The sequence below is a fragment of the Oxyura jamaicensis genome, chromosome 14 (genome assembly GCF_011077185.1).
Source record: "Oxyura jamaicensis isolate SHBP4307 breed ruddy duck chromosome 14, BPBGC_Ojam_1.0, whole genome shotgun sequence".
NCBI lineage: Eukaryota > Metazoa > Chordata > Aves > Anseriformes > Anatidae > Oxyura > Oxyura jamaicensis.
In genome coordinates this window covers 9,957,221-9,975,900 of record NC_048906.1, presented here as the reverse complement: position 1 = coordinate 9,975,900, position 18,680 = coordinate 9,957,221, and the positions used below count along the sequence as shown (strand labels likewise).

Below are 18,680 nucleotides of genomic sequence, written 5' to 3'. Positions count from 1 at the left end.
AACTTCAGTATTGCCAGCTTTTCTTTGCATTAGCTGAAGACTTATTTTTCATTATACTTTACTGGCCAAAAAGGTGGTGTTTTCCTGTATTTTTCAACTATCCACTAACAGTCCATAAATAATTCAAAATTCTACAAAAATCATTGTTCAAAGTGAGAGGAATGTTAAAAATCCCCAGAAATCTTGTTCAAGGCTAAGTACACATGGCTGAAACACAGGAAAGCGGAAAAGTTTTCCAGCAGCATAATAATTATACTAATAATTATAAAAAATGCTCAAAATTATAAAAATAATCCCCTGCCATTCTGCCTATAGAATGGCTATAATTGGCCTGAAGCTGAAAATCCATGGATCAAAAAACAGTACAGGATTTCAGTGCTTCAGCTACAAGGCAGGCTAGAGTGCAAACTCTAAATTTAGACCCAGCAAAAGCCACTATGAATATATCCAATGACATACAGTTAAGGCTTTCTGCACCATTCAAAATATTTTCGAGCTACTAAGTAATCCATATTTGTCTGTCTGTCAAGTAACATTTCTGGTCATTGATATTGCAGAACTGAAATAGAGTATTTACAAAATGCATATTGAAGAAGGCATTACTGGTCAGCGTTGAATTATTGTGCTCTGGTCAATGCAGCCATTTTATTAACATGCTTTTACACTATTAAGAGCCAACAATCAAAATAATGCTATTCTGAGGATCGCTGTCATCCTATGTATGTACATGTATGAAGTTACTGCTGATGTCCTTTATCTGATCTCTAATAAAATTACACTGAGATCCTTAAAATATCAAAATGTTCCATTCTAGTCAGAAAGCGTATTATTGAATTTCTGTTAGAACGTGCTACTTACCTGATAAACATGGAATGCATTAGCAGCTTTTCCACGCAGAAAGACAGAGGGAATCCAAACATTAATAAGAGCACGATTTGATCTGAGGAGATAGATGAGAGATAAAAAATAGAAAATCATGTTTACATATTAAAATTTCAAAGTAACTACTTCCAGGTGTTTAGGTAATGATCAAGGTCATCGATGAAGCAATTTAACATTCCAAATGGAATATCAGAAAATTTGTGGTTCTGCCTGAGCCTGTTATACCTACTACATCTAGAAGTGTTCCCTAAAATTAACATAACTGGGGAAAAAAATGAAGCAAATCACCTTTTCTTTTCCCAGTGTGAATTTGACAATATTTGATTATACACATGAAACAAAAACTATTCATTTCAACAAGTTCAAAACTGTGGTCCACAAAACTCAACACACAAAAAAATGAGTTCATTGAATAACAGAAGACCACTGGACAGTTATGGAGAAGCAATTTCCACCCTCTCTCTTTGCGATTTACTTCAAAATTTCTGCAATAGAAAAACACCAGCTATATTTTCACCCCATCATCCTCAAAAAGCTAGATTCCTTAGTCGGACTAATAAAAGAAAAGCTTCAAATCACACCACTCTAACGTGATCTGTGGTGACCTACTTTATTTTTTTTTTAATAGTACTATTTGTATGCATTGAGATGAGAAAAATGAGGACCATCATGTTATTAGTATCATCTAGAATCTACCAAAACCAAAGTAACAGAGAACAGTAACTTTTTGGTGCTGTGCTAGAATACTAGGTTCTAGGACACTGGAAGAGAACTTCAAGAAAATGTCCATGAATCTGAACGCCGTGCATACAACGTTATTAAAAACTATACCACAGCATGGACCATGCAGCTCTCCATTTTTAATGATGGAACACCATATCTGCGAATTAATTTATTGGAAATAATACTGGAAAAGGAAATTATTCAGTCTACTTGCTTCTTCTTCTTTCCCATAAAGACAACATAAAGCAGAAATATGCATATTAGAAAACTTACATTTCAAAGTCTGACAAGCTCTGATCTTCAGATGTTTGACTCAAATCTCCAGGGACCTATATTTACAGAACAAAAACAATTCCCACACACTAGTTATTATGCTTTCTTAATGGAAAGCATATGATAAGAAAATTAAAATCTAAAATTCAAGTTACAAAAATCCAAAAAAACTCTTACTGAGAAACGATTAAAAAATGAAACAATTGTGTAACAGTAATATAAATGTATCACCTTTGCAAGGTCTTCCTGTTAGGATTTGCTACAGTTTGTGAAGAAACAAATCTAACTTTGTAAACTTTATAAAAGAATATAATTTTGAAAGGTACTGAAATCCCACAGCGTCAATATTAGGGCTTTATAAACAAAGCATGTTAAACCAATGTACCTTGTGTGTATAATGAATGTATGGGAAAAGCTGAGGCACATAAAACCTAGTGAACACTTTCTTTTATACTGTACATTCTACTGAGAAGACACATGACCATTTTATGTTAGCCATGTTATCATAAAATATTAAATAGCTATGAAACTTCATTAAAAAAAAAGGTAATGATGAGCTAACACCTACAGAATTCCAAGAAGTAACAATTGTAAGAAAACAAGATTGAAAGAACATTTGGAAATTAATCAACAAAAGCTTTTTTTTTTTTCTTAACCTTTACTTTAAAGGCAGTTAAACATAAAAGGATATGTTCTCACCATTAAATACTCTAAAGCACAAACCACAACTAAGAAAAATTAGTGTGTTTTGCTGAAGAACAGCTGAAAGTTGTCAATTTCTAGACAAGGTATCTACATTAGTTAATTATCAGTTCAATACATCTCTAATATATGTTGCCTGTTTTTCAGAATATCTGCCTAAGAATCATAAATATGCATTATTATTTTAAAGCAATATCAAAATTCAAAGGGGACTAAGGAAAATCCCCTTCCCAAAGGTTTTGACAGACCAGCTCGACTCCCACCAATACTCAAGGCAAAACTGAATTTTGCTGTCCCAAGTTTCAAGAGATATGGCTCAGCAAAAACTGAGTCACTCCTACCAGAGTAGAGAAAAGAAGAAAAACTGTGCAGAGCTGAGACAGCCCCAGAGCATACGTATGGAAGCACAAGTCCTGAACAGGTCTGCTGCCCTCTTTTTGGAGGAACGGGGCAGTGATTATGCTGGCAAGAGCCAGTAACTCCCCTCTCTCAAGTCCTAGCATCAGCTGTTACCTGCTCACGCTCCAGTCCATCCTTGAGCAGCAGCAGACTGGTTGGCTTTCCAGGACTTTTATACAAAGCAGACATTTTTCTATCTTGCCTATAAGCTGTATCCTATCTTTGCCTATATGTGAAATGGAAATCCTACCCCCAGATATATGCAGTACTTTTCATTAACTTCAGTAATAGCTTTGCATAAAAACCTCAAAAACAGAGCGTGGACTTTGGAAATAAGAAAGAATGACATTAATAAGTTCCAGTGCTTGCACATCTACTTTGAAGCAGATTGTTACTTATGCTGAGATTGTAATTGATGTGTTGTTCATTGTAACACAAAGTACAGTGACATATTGCATTAATGTATTTCCTCATTCCCTTCAAGCACATACTTTTTGCATTAATATTACACCCCATGTTTTCAACTGCTACAGAAGTTCTGAAATCCCATAACTAAAAATTTGGAAAGATCATTGTGGATATTCCACATATAAATTACAGCCATTAAAATTGATTATTAGCATTAAAATGAAAGAAGTCAATGAAGAATTATGGAAGCTATTTTTATGAGAATCTGTAAATTATATACTATTTTAATAATAAAATGTTAAGAATCTGGCTTATCGTTTCAAACAAGTCAAGGGGAGATCAAATATTCATACCCCGCTGAATTTTCGACAGTTGCACACTTGACCAACTTTTAAAGTTCCCTAATTAAAGTTTAAGTAATAGATAGACTACCAGCACAGTTATGCTTAATAATATGTAATTAAAATGTATTAATTTCTTAGGATAATGCAAAGTCTTTCAAAAGCCTGTATTCAATGCACAGTTCCATTTTGGATAGTAGCAACTAATGAAGACTAGCATTTCACTAATCCAGTATTGCTTCTGCAGTAATTAAATACAGTTGTCAGAATCATAAAACCTGATGTTTTGTTAAAGCTACTTAAGTTTCAGGTTTCATAAATAGACACATATTTCAGGAGTACAATCCCTACTACAACAGTATTTCAATGATTAGGCTAGGTTCTAATCTCAAACAATAAAATTTGTAAAAATATCTGACTAATAACCTGAAACATGCTTGCTGATATATTTATGTCACTACACTATAAGCTGACTGCACCTAATAATTCTTTAAAAGAAATACTTAAATGGAAAAGAGTCGGGGCTTATACCATGGCTGCAAAAATTCCAAGGGATTTCTGTCTTTGGCACAAGCTCATCCTACAGATCAGTTCAGGTAGTATAATTTCTTTACTACAAATGTTATTTTTAGGAGTAGACCAAGCAAGTGGATGCCCACCTCTCAAGCATACTTCATGCAAGCAAGTACATACAACACTTCTCCCAAAACTCTCTCCATCCCCAGCAATTTTCAGGTCAGAGGACTTCTTGAGCAAGACATGGCTTAGCATATTTGGTAACCCCTAATGGTTTTTTCTTCTGAGTATTTGTATAGTCTTTGGTAAAGAGCTCCACAGCTCTGCTGCTGTAGAAGACTGCCGTTGAAAATGACTTCCTGCTTGTTTTGAACCTGCTTTTAACTGGGAGATGCCACAAAGAGCTGATCTCCATCTTTCACACACCGTTTTGCAGTTCTCTACCATACTCTTCCCAAAGCAGATTCTTTTTCAAATTGAGGAAAGGCTGCCCAACCAGCCACATACAGAACACCACTCCATGCTTTTGATTATCCCTGTTGCTCTTTCCTGAACACTGTCTACTTTTACTATATTAATTTCAAGATGAAGGGACTGCACAACATTCATAATTAAAATAAAGCAGGAATTTATGCAGGAACAAAGTTATTATACACAGTTAATATCTATTACTTATGTATCCACATATCCTATTAAAAACAAAATTTCTTGACACAGGTAGATTGTTTGCACCTAAAAGGCTGAAAATTACAGGTGAAATCATGCTTCACTTATGCACATGGAACTCTTATCAGCCACTTGACATAAATGTTATGATAAAATAAGCATGAATGCTTCCAGTATGAACAAAAAATTAAAGTGCAATACTGTGCAATCATATGAACAAAACCCATCAAAATACACCTTCCTGCTAAGACGGCCAACTATTAGGAATTGACTTTACTTTTGTCTCCCCTCTGTACATCTCCACATTTCAACCAAATCTTTTCTTTTAACTCAGAAAGCCGAAGGGAAGCAGTATCTGGTAGAAAACAAAAACTTTGATTTCTGGGGACTTGGGGGTGAAGAGAGCAAGGGGAGGAGATTGTTGTGGTTTTTTATTTGTTTGTTTTTAATTTTCTCAAATAACCAGCTCATGAACACAAACTACTATTTAGTATTTAGCTCAGGCTGCAAAAATAGGGATAAAACTAAAGGCAGAGAAAGAAGGCAGGTATAATAACCAGAAGAATTAGAACAACAGAAATAAGCCTTCATGGCCCTTTTAAAACTGACTGAGCAGAACACTGAAAATTTCAGTGCCTCTAGGCACATTATAAAGTGTTTGTAGAACAGCAATGCTGACCTCTGTAGATTTATGGATATGGGTAACTTCTCATTTAGAAACCTACCAATTATTTTTTATTATTTCAACCTTCCAAAGTAAAAAGCTCAGCAAAAACAAACAAACTTAGAAGCATCTGAGCACTGCAGACATTTTTATTGTCTAAATACATTCAATACTACTATATAAATTAAATACTGCTAAAGAGAATGAAACAATACCAAAAATACCAAGTAAGGTATTCTTGACAGATAGTTTATTAGCTGTTGTTTCTTATAAGGTAGTGCAGATTTTATTTCAACACAAGTAATGATTTTGAGAATAGTATTTCTCAATATAATAAACAAACACTTACTGGCCCTCTCAAATCAATTAGTTCTTGTCTCATCTGGGACACAAGAGCTTCTTTAGCCATCAGAGCACGGTGCAGCCTCTCATTAAACTCAATCAGTTCCCCATGCATTTCAGCCACCTGAAAAACATAGCCCAGAGATAACTGTTCTAAATTGAAAAAATATACTATGTAATTTCTTACATGCATACCAACTTACATTCATTTCACAGCATTCTCCAAGTATTACATAGTGTTGCTAATACAGCATTTTAAATAGAACATTAGTACCATATACAAAATAATTTTCACTCATGCCTTAAAACATTGGTTTTGTTATTAAACTCAACAGGAAAACGTTACAACTTATAGATCTATATCTGATTTTACCCAATCAGAGGAAATCCCATGGTAACTGATTCTAATAAAACACCTATTAACTTGTCCTCAGTTTAATTTTTGATGAGCAAAGCACTTGACGGGTACAAATTAATCAGAATAGTTTGAGTTGGGAATAACGTAAAATGCACAAACTAAATTCAACTTTGTCAATAATTCACGAGTAACATTCTGTACTCTTACATGGAGTTAGAAGTCCACTCATCTCAGGCAAATCTGTGAGGGGTCAAAGGTGGCCTCAAGCATGGCCACTTTATACACAGTCTTGCTGTGTCTGTGCTCTCCATTTTTGATCAAAATTGTTAAAAAAAGCATCAACTGAGGTAGTATGTGTATGACAGCAAACAGGGCTGGACAAATGATGTGCAAGAAAAGTACAATTTGCACAGCAAACTATGTTTAAGTTGATTTCTTGCTAAGAGATGTGAAAAACAATAAAACTCAAATCAAGGTTAAAGACAATACTGAGTTCTTGAATTTTTCTCACAAACAAGCATAAACCAATGGGGTGCAGAACTCCAAAAGGACAAGGGATCCAGAATAGCAAAGACCTATATTGTAGCAGTAATCTGTTATCTTCAAAAAAGGGTGATGAGGAAACTATCTGGAACGGGGAAAGACATCTGTGTGCAGCAAGGTTTTGAGCTAATCCTTTCAGAACCTAGACTACGAAGCTGAATGAAAGTTTTAATTCTGATGGATGACCCATCAACACCTAATACACCTGGCAAGGGAGTTGTCTTGAACTGATAATGGTGCCTGTAGCCTTATAGCAAAGAAATTTTAGCCTAAAGGTGTCTGTAGAACTGTGAGGGGAAAAGATTCCATTCAGAAAATCCTGTTGTTAAGACTTTCCATGTGCAATCTCCCTGTATTCTCTAATGAAAGGGAATACTGATGTGGGCCTCGATCATAGGTGCAGTGCTAGAAAAGCAGTCCTACGGCAAAACAAGAAAAGCTACACATAACAGGAGAGGTTAGATGAAAACAACCAGTGACAGGTTGACCCCTGTAGTGGGCATAGCACACTACCCTAACAATACAGTTAAACATTCTATTTTTCAGGTTACAGCAACTCTTGAAACATCTCATACAGCCATCCAAAGCTGGGAGAATACAGAGGCAACGGGGTAACGTTATTAGGAGCAAAGCTGAATAAGATGAGCCTCAGTCTGCTACTTCAGCAATAGCACGGGGACTTGGGTTTTTGCCAAATCTCTTAGAAGTTCATAGTTTTACTTCTGGAGGCAGTTCACTTCGCTGAAGTCTTGCCTTTCCTTGAATTACTATTCTGCTTTCTCCCTCTTGCCCAGGGAATTTCCCCAAGATAAAGCAGTTTAATTCAATTTCTTTAATTTACTGCTTTGCTTTTTACTTCAGTGCCTTGTTCCAAACAATCTGTATCGTTCACATGATAAAAGAAACAGAGAAACACAGCTTCAAGTTGACAAGCAATAAGATGACATCACTGATCAAATAACAAAGTACTAAGAATTATGCCAGAACGTCAAATATTCTTCTCAAATTTATTTCTATATTAGAGAGAGTCCTTCAAATCCAGTAACTTCTTGTACAGCTGGCTCTTTAAAACACAACTTATCTCCTTTAAGATAAGGTTATACCATTTCAGTTACATTTTGTGTCATCACATCTTCCTTTATTCATTCCACACTGAAGTCTAATCAATAATTTTCCCTACTGGGACTTCATTCATCTTCACAACTGTTTCTCTCTGTGACAATGCTTAATACAGAAAATTAACGTACAAATTGGCTAAGTTTCCCTTGGTCACAGGATCATTCAGATTTGGTCCTGGTCATACCAGAAAGCACGCTTAAAGAGCCCATATCCTTATCTCAAAGAAGTGAGCTTAATGCACAAAGTGTTTAGAAGACTTCACACTACCAGAACTCCAAAGACGTGTTGTCAAAATAAAAACTAAATCTGCTCCTGCTTTGCAACAGCACTGCATCTATAGAGTCCAGCATGACCAGATTTAAGAACTGTCTCCAGAGAAACTGCAGAGGTAAATCACACTTTAATGTTTCACAGCAAAGGACTGAGCTGTTAACTTAAAACACTCTAGGTATGTTTCACTAAGCATATGAATAATATAATCACCCTTAGAAGTACAAGCTTTTAGAGTATAGAAATTGCCTTTTAAGAACTTGCACCAAAACAACATTTATTTCCTTTTAAGAGTCTTTTAATGGAACTCAGATTCTGGAGGAAGGTTTAAGCACAGCTTCTGTGCTGAGATAGCTTTTCTAAGGCAAGAGGACTTCATTCTATTATTGGATATTAAAAATCATGGACTCAAAAAAGATACTTTCACATACCACAAAACATAATCTAGTGTAAATCACATTCAATACTTAAACTGGAAAAAAAAAAAAAGTGAATGACTACCTCTGACCCAGCAGGCTTTACACCAGATAAGCTATATACTATCCTCCCATCACTTGCACAGAGACAACAAAAATCACAAATGACTGGCTCAAGTTTAATATTTCATGTTTCAGCTACAAAATGTAATTGTGGTTCTATACCTGACCCAAACAAGCTCGTCAGCCCAGCTGACCTGATGGGGTATTGTTCCAGTATTGATGACTGTGGAACCACAAAAACATAATACAAATGGTTTGTTTATTGCTCATCACACTTTTCTAATTGCTATCACTAATATGCCGTATTTGGGCTGCAACAACAATAATACTGTCATCATCATGTTGGAGGTCCCATCCCATTCCTCTCTGTCCCCCACCCAGGCTCAATTTTTAGACCCCAGTATTTCCTCATATGAGAGTGACATGAATTTAAGCATCCATCTGTGGTTTCACTGTTCCACAGTTATTAAATTGCTGTCATTTATCCCCTTGCTAGCAACTCTCCTCCTAAGCTTTTTCTTTTAAATCATGATGGATTACCATAGCTGGGTAACATTCAGCAGCTGTTGCCATACTTCAGCTGCACCTTGATGTCAGCTGTGACCAGGACTTCACAATAAAGCAGTCAGGTAGAAATTGCACAACACTGATGCTCTTCACGGTCATTCATTTCCATCTACACTACATGCAGGACTGTCAGGTTAGAAAAGTGATCAGAATGCAAGCACCTCAACAACATTTTTTAAGCTAAGTTGCACCACAGACCTAGAAACTACTGTGCCATTACAACCACGGGGTAGGTGCTGTGATATAGAAGGAGGATTTGAGCAATAGATGGCTGCATAATTGATAATTGCCACTAAAGATGCCATATAAACCACAGCGTGTGTTTAACCTGAACAACTTTGTCCCTGTTTTCCCAAGTATGTGATTAGGTATAATAAAGGGTGCTGCCTCTCCCTGAAAAGCTCAATAACAGCCTTGAAAACAGTAACCTGTAACAGCTAAAATACAGGGTCTAAGATAAGAAATAAACATGGTTAACCGTAAATACCACACTATTTTTTCCTTGCAGAACAGATAGCTTAACACTATAATTATTTACTGTTATCTGAATAAGCAGAGAGACTGAAAAATAAGTTTATAAAGAAATTTTAAAAGTGACCAGGGTGTACATTAACAAACGGATCACTGGCAAAGTGCACAGCAGTTCATGGGCACACCATTCTTTGCCTCAGAAAAGAACACCAGGACTACTCTGCTAACAAGACAGGTGCTGTACGCATCATTCAGAGAACTATGTTGTATTTCTAGAGTTGCACAAAAAATTTGCTCTTGCTAATACACTTATCACCAGAGCATATAGTAACTTCACTTGTGTGCTGTGCTCTCTCATGGGCAAACAACTTGTCCAGATCCTTCCAGATTTTTATTTTTTTTTAATATTTGGACAGGCATTCTTACTGAGAAAAATATATATATAAATAAATAGATTTCACAATTCTTACGAAGTAATACAAATTCTTGTAAGAACTGCCAAAAAAAAGAGTCTTCCCCTATCTCAATACATACTGGCCAGATGAAATTACATCTCACAGTATTCCAAAAATGATTTAACCAACAAAAACTACAGAAGGGTTTAATACCATAAAAATACACTGACCAATTTACTAATTTCAGTCTGTTTGCTGTACTCATTTCCAACGCAAGTAAGCTAACATTTAATAGCAAGGCTGCATGCCATGCTAAGATCTTTAAATAAAAAGACTAACATAATTTCCAAAGGTATCACTGTCCATGATGCACTGATCTATCTCATTTGCCTGCTGAATGAAAACTCATGTGGAACGCAAGCACACTAACGAAGTAGCTGCCAGTAACTAGTACGGCTGGCCAACTTCCACCATTTATTCAATACTAACAAGTACCAGAGGATTTTAACTTTTCGCAGAAGGTAGTACTTTTTAGATCCCTTCTATAAGCAAACATGTGCTATTATTTAATAACTGTATTTATAAACATTTTGCTCTAGAATCTAGGGAAACAATTCATATCTTAACACAATTATCAAAAATACAAAACTTACCTTCATTGATTTTCAAATAGGTTATGTAGCTAAATGAAATGGTGCTCAAAGATTTTTTCAACTATTTTTTAATATTTCAGAATTTATCTTTAAGAAGAAAGATATCTTTTTATTCTTCTCTTAAAATGTCATTAACAAGAAAGAGCACATTCTGTTAAAACAGTGAAAGGTTCTAGGTTCACCAGTAACTTGCAAAAAAAAAAAAAAAAAAAAAGTAAAAGACCAAATCAATTATTTTTTTTTAAACAAAGAAGAGTACAAGAAGAATTGGCAAGCAGTAAAATAGTTCTTTGTAGTCAGAGTCGTGCGGTTTTAAGTAGATATATACTACTACTGACACTTTCTGGCAAAGCTTTTAGTGATTTAAGGTATCTTTCCTGAGCAGATGTCTTACAAGATGAGAAAGGAGTGTGTAACAAAAACAGACAAACAAAAAAACTGTTGCATTTCATCATGAACACAGTCATATTCCCGTGTCTGAAAATCCTCTAATCTTCAAAAACATGGATTATATAATAGCATACAATTGAAAAGTTCTTAATAAATGTAAATTTGAATTTTATAGACTGAAAGGGTACCTCTGAACTTCCACTTCACTCACAGTGAGAGCAGCACAAAGAGCCTTAAAGGAAGTCACACAGGTGCTTTTCACAAGATACTATCCTATTTCGGTACTCCATTACACAGAAGAATGAAAGGTCAGACATTTAAGTGTTTGAAAGACTCACCTACCCAACTACAGTGATAAAAATCCACAATTTACCCTTTTGTGTAGCTGCTGAATCAAAAAGAAAAAACCCTTAAGATAGCTTAAAGTCGTCTGATCATTTTGAAATAAAATTGAAGAGATTAAAGTTAAAACTCAATTAAGAGGGCAGTTTGAGCAAAAATAATCAGCAGCGCATTTTTGAGGCCTCAGGATGCAACTGGCCAAATTACTTGCTCTACAAAGAAGAAACGAAGGGTAGAAAATTGACCAGAACTCTGCAAAAGGGTCCAACATTGATTTAATATCCAGAATTACCCTTTGTGGGTCCTGTTTCAAGTGTTGGAAACGATTCAACTACTCAGAAAAGCAGAATATTTTTTCAGAAACTTAATCTTTTCGTCAGAATTCCAGAATATCTGATATTCATGAATAAATTCTCAACTCTAATCTTTCACTGAATGCACTTATTTGAATAAAGTGATTCACACCTCAAGTTCACATGAAGAGCATACACACACACCTTCCGTGACAGAAAAACAGTCTCCCAACCTCATGTACCAAATGTTCAGAGACAAGTTTTTCAGGCACAATGATACAACTATCATATAAATAATTAATTCCATAAGCTATAGGAAAAGGTTCAAAAGAATATTTTCAAGTTTGTTAAAAGGCAAACTGCAGAATTCTAGTGAACTTGACTTTAAAAACTCCCAGATAATTTATATAGAAAAATTCTTATTCAGAAATGTTTCTTGTACTGGCTTCTAGAAGGAAACCCCTGGAAAGCTGGAAAGGATTGTGTTTTTTTTTTTTTTATTTATTTAAAATGACATTTTTCTTTGCCTCCAACGTTCTTATAGAACAAATATTTCTGCACAGAGATGAGGGTTTAATATATTGTCGTAGTTTTAGGATATTGGAAGCCTTTTAGTCCAACAGAGGAGCTCGTCTCTTCATTCCCTAGTCTGACAGGAATCGTCTATTCCAGGAAACAGAAAATTCAATGTCATTTATTGAGTCTTTAACAGAGCTCTCTCATACATCATGAGCATATTCCACAACTTAAATTGATGGAACGAAGGTTAAAGCTTATTTAGGTTTGTTTACTACGTCTGTTGTCCAGTAATGAACTAGGAGATACAAGGAGAAGTAATAGAACCATTAGAAACAGCCTCTTACAGATAATCCCAATGCAGGTCTGCTTGCCAGGATGTGCAAACAGACATACCAGCTGGTTTAGGTTTTTGTTTGTTTTGCTTCATTTTAAATCCTTAGCAATATCAGGTCTGACATGAGAGCAAGTCTTTAGAAACTGTTTATTTTGAGCTTAGCTGCAATGCAAGCTTTGAAGAAATTGTCTCTCCCATGGTGTGTTAACAGGAAAAAATCCACTGATGTTATTCTGAGAGACCTTGCATAAGCAAGGCAAACCAAATGGAATGTATTTATAACTTACATACAGCAAACAATGCAGGGCGACAGCCCAAATTGTAATGATTTTAAACGCCTCTCATTATTCATGGTTTGAAAGTTGTATAAATCCACCTAACATACTTTTTCTTCTGATACAAAATAACTTTATAGTCCCAAAGCATACAGCATTAGAAAATGAGTGCATGCGTGTATGTGTAATGCTAATGGTAGCCAAAGACCTAGCAACATCCCACAAGCTTTCAGTCAGGGTTTAGAAAACACTGTAACTACACAGATAGTTCACTACCATGTCTAAAAGGAAATATTCCACAAGGTACATTTTACATAGAATTTTTACAAAATCTTCTGTAATGCTGTTTTAAGCATAACACCCAACAAAATTCAAGTTTCTTTACTCCTTCAGAATTTTAAGTTGCAAGGTTGGTTTTTTTGTTTTTGTTTTGTTTTTGTTGTCATTTTTATCAACTTGGTTAAATCAGATTATCTTATATTTTGTTAAGTAAATAACTTGGAAAATTTAAACTTTATTAAAAATATGGTAAGAAACTGAAATCATATGTTAAGTAACTATCTTATTATGAAAAAATCATTTTCCTAATAGCCAAACCATTGTTTTAATCCTCTTCCCAGCTAATCATTTCTTCAAGATAATTTCTACCAAGAAGCTCAAGGGGACCTTTGTCTTCAGTTGAAATAGTCTACTAGGCTACAAACTAACAGTCTTAAAACTGCTTAAAGTCTGAACATTTTGCAGACCCAATTATAGCTGCCAGGAAACCTTTCACTGGGGTTTCTATCCTGGTTCTCAATGTGGAACACAGTACAGGCTAACTTTGCTTCTCATCCTTCATTTGTGAAGATAAAAAGGAGTGATGATTTTTGGCAAGTATGTCTGGATTTTAACAGAGGTTACATCGTATTTTGAATACGTGAATAAATGGTCACAGACTGGCAAGTGAGACTCAGATGCAGAGTTCCTCTTCTGGATGTGATCTGCATCAAGGTTTCCCAGCAATTATATCTGTTGCTGTGTCATCAGTGCTACTGCTAACACCACATTCCACAAAAATCAGGAGTGTTAACAATAAATCTTTCAACATGCAGACAAGCTGAGTAGAACAAAGGAGGTAGCTCTTAAAGCTGAAGTAGATTTTACCTTTGCTCTTAAAGATATTCTTTTGAAAGGTACAAAACAGAGGAAAGAAGTCAGAAGAACCCACCCAAAGACATGCATTATAGAGAGATTTAGTTTCACATGATCCTATGAGAAAAGGATAGCCACGTACAAATGTTTTAGAAGAACTGTATTAAACTCTTTGATGCATGACTCGAATTTTCAGTCATCTTGATATTAATCAGTTAATAAGTATCCAATTTCAGAGTATTTTGGGCAAGCGAAAGACATAGAAAGTTGTTTCACGTTTTATAAAAATGTTAATTTAATATTTCACAAGAGAAGTGGGTATTAATATTAAATTTCATTACTTATGTCTGAAAAATGATTTTTATTTAAATTTAGGATGAATCCCTCATCTTTCTCTCTTATTTGTTCTTTTAAATCCAATGAATGTGATACTAATTTACCACAAAGAATCCTGTGTTATGATCATGTTAGAAAAAGTTCCTATCAACATAACTAGTAACTTCCAGTATTCATTTCCATACTGCAGTACTCCATAAGCCACGCATAAAACAACATAAAATGAAACAGAATGGCACAATCAGAAGACAGTATAAAAGCAAAGAAAAAAGTGACAGATTTCTTTATGTCCTCAGGAAACTTTAAAGCTCAACTCACAATACAACAAAACTTGTTAATTATGTACTGTAGCTTATGCAATGCCTGACACGTATTATTTCACCAGCATCAATTATAACTTTAAGGAATTTATTTATTAAAACCTTCATGAAAGTTGTATGTCTTAATGCAGTACAACATTCTAATCAAAACTGATAGGTGAAACCATTGTTTAAACAAGTGTGGTCCATTATTTTTGTAAACTACAATATATTTTGATAACAGTCAATTTTAATATCAAATATGAATGTGTATCTTTATTAAGAAAAGTATTTTTAATCACCTGAATTGCTTTAAATGGGCTTTGAAGTTGAATGAACAAAGTTGTATCTTAACCACAGATGTCAGAAAATGAAACCTTTCATTTTTAATTATTCGAACAAAAATCAGAATTGTATTTTAGACTGAAGGGGGAAAAAATGTTTACACAGCTTTTACCATTATGATCCCATAAGATTTGTAGTGCAAACTTTACCTCAATCAATTTCCTTTCATAAGAGCTGGCTAGTTCCTCATTGTTTTCTACTTGCTTTTGGTCTGGAATAGTAAATTCACCATCGGTGCTCCAAATGTTTGGCAGAACTAAAATCAAGAGATACCTCAAATTACAATGATAAATTACATAAACATTTAAGACAATCTGTTCAGAAATAATAGCTCCAAAACAAACAGTTATTAGAAGTATCAGAATAAGATAAACTATTTGAATAATATAAAATATAATAAAATAAATACTTTTATATCATATAAAATTATATAAAACTGTTTTACAAGTACTACAATAAGCGCTTCAGGGAGATTTCTTGCAAGCACTGTTTAGGCAGGTTTTCTCATCTTAACAGGAAAAAAATGCCAAGTATTGGGCTGTTTTTTAACTACAGTTAAATATGTAGTGACTCCAATTTATACCCAAAGCCTTTGTAAACTAAGCCTATGCTTCTATTTTTATTTTTCTTTTTATTTCCATTCTAAAACATCATTTCATATTACTTGCACAGGACTACTCGCACATCATAGAAATTATAGACAATAAGGTTAAGAATAGGCATTTCACGCTTCATCTAATATCTAATATTTCCTTTTTTTTTCATACAGCAGAAACATCTGTATTTATTTTATTCCTGACACTTAATTGTCTAATTTATTCTTAGAAACCTTCAATAAAGAATATTTCATGCTTCTGTGCACAATCTATTTAAACGTAAGTAGTCTTCTCGGAAAGGTTTTCTTGATAACTAGTTAAACTTCCTTCACCTGCCATTTAAGCCCATTACTTTCTTATCCACACCGAATGAAAACTGTTTTATTCTATTCCTGTTCCCAGCTACCATTTACATATTTGAAGATCACTTGAAGGCCTATTCTGAGTAAGTCTCCCCCAATTTACACAAACTCCAATTCAACTTCTCTTCCTAGATCATGAATTTCTGGAAAAAGAGAACAAGATAGCACATATAAAGTAAACAAGCCTTCATAAGAGAGGTTTAATAAATGCTTACACTGTTTTTCAAAATCTAGATTATACATACAATCACATTAAGGTAGAGAGAAAACTCTATAATTCATTTGATTAAATGCCTGCAAACTGACTTTGGATTCAAAGACATTGGAACGAGCTGCCCAGGGAAGTGGTGGAGTCACCATCCCTGGAGGTCTTTAAAAGACGTTTAGATGTAGAGCTTAGGGATATGGTTTAGTGGGGACTGTTAGTGTTAGGTCAGAGGTTGGACTTGATGATCTTGAGGTCTCTTCCAACCTAGAAAATTCTGTGATTCTGTGAAATAAGAATATATAAATTCAGAAGCTAATTAGTATTTCAAAATAATTTTGAAAGCAATTCTAATATCTAATTTTCTTGTAAATCTTCCTTAATTTTTTCTGATTTAAGACCTTCAAGATCAGCATTTTATATCAGCATAAAGTTTGACTACCTATGGCACTTATGTTTAAAAAATTGTGCATAAAGCCTTCACAATGTGATGAAAAATGTCTCTGCACATGGTCAGTATTCCCTTTACATTTATACATCTCGCTTCTAAATGCCTTAAGAGACTACAGGAATGACATATCATAATTTATCATAGCTATTTTTGCACTTACTATACTAAAAGTAACCAAAAACCTAGGTCAGCAAGAAAGCAAAGATGACTGACAAAGATAGAAAAGGCAAGATAGAGTAAGAAACTAACATCAATTTTACCAAAAAAAACTTCATATTAGTTCACAACACAGCCCTCTCATTTATCATGGTTTCCCAAAACCAACATTTTTAAAATAATGTGCCTATAGAGAAGACTGGCATACATTTCAGGAAGGCTGTAAATTAACATTAACCATATGCTACGCTTTCCTTATTCTTAAACTACCAACGCAGAGAGAACCCATAGGATTATTTTATTACAGAATACCTTCTCCGTAGACCAATTTGTTAGATAAATTTGTTAAATTTAAGAGGATTATTCTTTGGATTTCCCTTACTTAATACATGGACTGCCATGCACACTGTTTTATTTTCATGTTTTGATAGAAAGAAATAATCAAAAAACTCTAAGTCTCCGATCTGAAACTTTCCATGTTGCATAAAATTTAAGGCAGTGGTTTTACTGTTTATTTTAATTTTCAGACCATATATATTTTTTAAACTTCATAGTCAGAAACCATTAGCAATATAAGAATAAAATAGTCATAAATATAATACATCTCTTTTTCCCAGTAAATCAAAACTTTGTCTTGTGATTTATTCTTAGGTGATCACTGCTCAACTTGAGCACATAAAACTTTTTAAGCTTTAATCGTGGTTATGTTAACTGAGCATACTTTTTAAGATTGTTCATTGAAACAGTAGTCTGTTATGAAAGTAATGTCCTGATAGTTCTCCTTTTTAAGGCATAAATGTAGAAATTTTAGAAAACAATATAATGTAATTAATTAACAAGGAGTAATTAAGTCAGATTAATAACACCTCAAACTGCCATATGAAAATGTAACTGATGGAAACAAAGCAAGGCTTTTATGGAACATCAAGGAGGAAAAAATAAATTCATACCAAACTAATCCAGTAAATTATGTGCTACACAAGATATACAATAAGCAGTGTAATTTCATATTTATTCAGAGACTTAAATCCTAAGTTTTGGATGTATTGTGAAATGAGTAAGCTGAATAAAACTCCTTCTAGCAAGCTTTTAAGCTTGGAATGCCTGTATTCTACAGAACTAGAGAAGTGCTACACAGATGCACACAGGTTAGAGGAAATCTTACACAAAGGCGTTGTCTGGTTTGTTGTTTTTAACATAACCAGAAAAAAATCCTCATTCAGTGGACAGTTAGCTTTGATACTGACAGTTCCTATACTCTGGCAAATGATTGCTTGGAGGAATGTATCTCAACTCAAAGTACAAACTATTTTTCTGGAGGTTCAGTATTTGCCTCCTTTAGCCAACTTGTAGTGAATGAAGCAAGCAGGGTTGTCATGGAGAGAGGTTATTCCCAGACATGTCCTCGTTAAACTTTTGGAAATTCTGTAGAGACTTCTACTGGACTTGGGCCATCTGTCTAAGATTTCTAAACAACTGGGATGTAGTAACAACAGCTGCTCTAAACACGGCACTGATTGCTAGGAAACCCCACAACTCACTTTCTTTGCATGCTTTGTACAATGCATGCTTGAGAATACTGTTTCTACATGGAACGTGCTTTTTTTTTTTTTCTTTTTTTTAAATAGAGTAACCTTAGAAATAAAACACCCCAAATCATATCAATTGTTATTCTCTTACAACAGCTTATATGTTTTGGATATTTCTAAGACAATTCTCTTTTTATTATATATATATGGATGTGCATTTAATACTTTATTCATAAAAATACCGTTTTATGTTATTTTGCATACCAATACAAAAACGTTGAAAAAAAAAAAAAATACTTTGGGGGAGGGGAAAGAGATGTATAAGCCACAAGAATTTCTATAA

At 34.3% G+C, this 18,680-nt stretch overlaps 1 protein-coding gene across 3 annotated transcripts in view; it reads right to left on the bottom strand.

The window, feature by feature from the left end:
• The window catches only part of SNX29 (sorting nexin 29), a 132,061-nt gene that overhangs the window by 64,323 nt on the left and 49,058 nt on the right, over nt 1-18,680 (bottom strand). For all 3 annotated transcript variants that reach the window (XM_035339398.1, XM_035339399.1, XM_035339400.1), the window contains exons 15-18: nt 15,188-15,294; nt 5,924-6,040; nt 1,879-1,934; nt 859-940 (exon numbers count right to left, since the gene is read on the bottom strand). In XM_035339398.1, the coding sequence (XP_035195289.1) occupies nt 859-940; nt 1,879-1,934; nt 5,924-6,040; nt 15,188-15,294 (362 nt within the window). The remainder of the gene's footprint in view (nt 1-858; nt 941-1,878; nt 1,935-5,923; nt 6,041-15,187; nt 15,295-18,680) is intronic.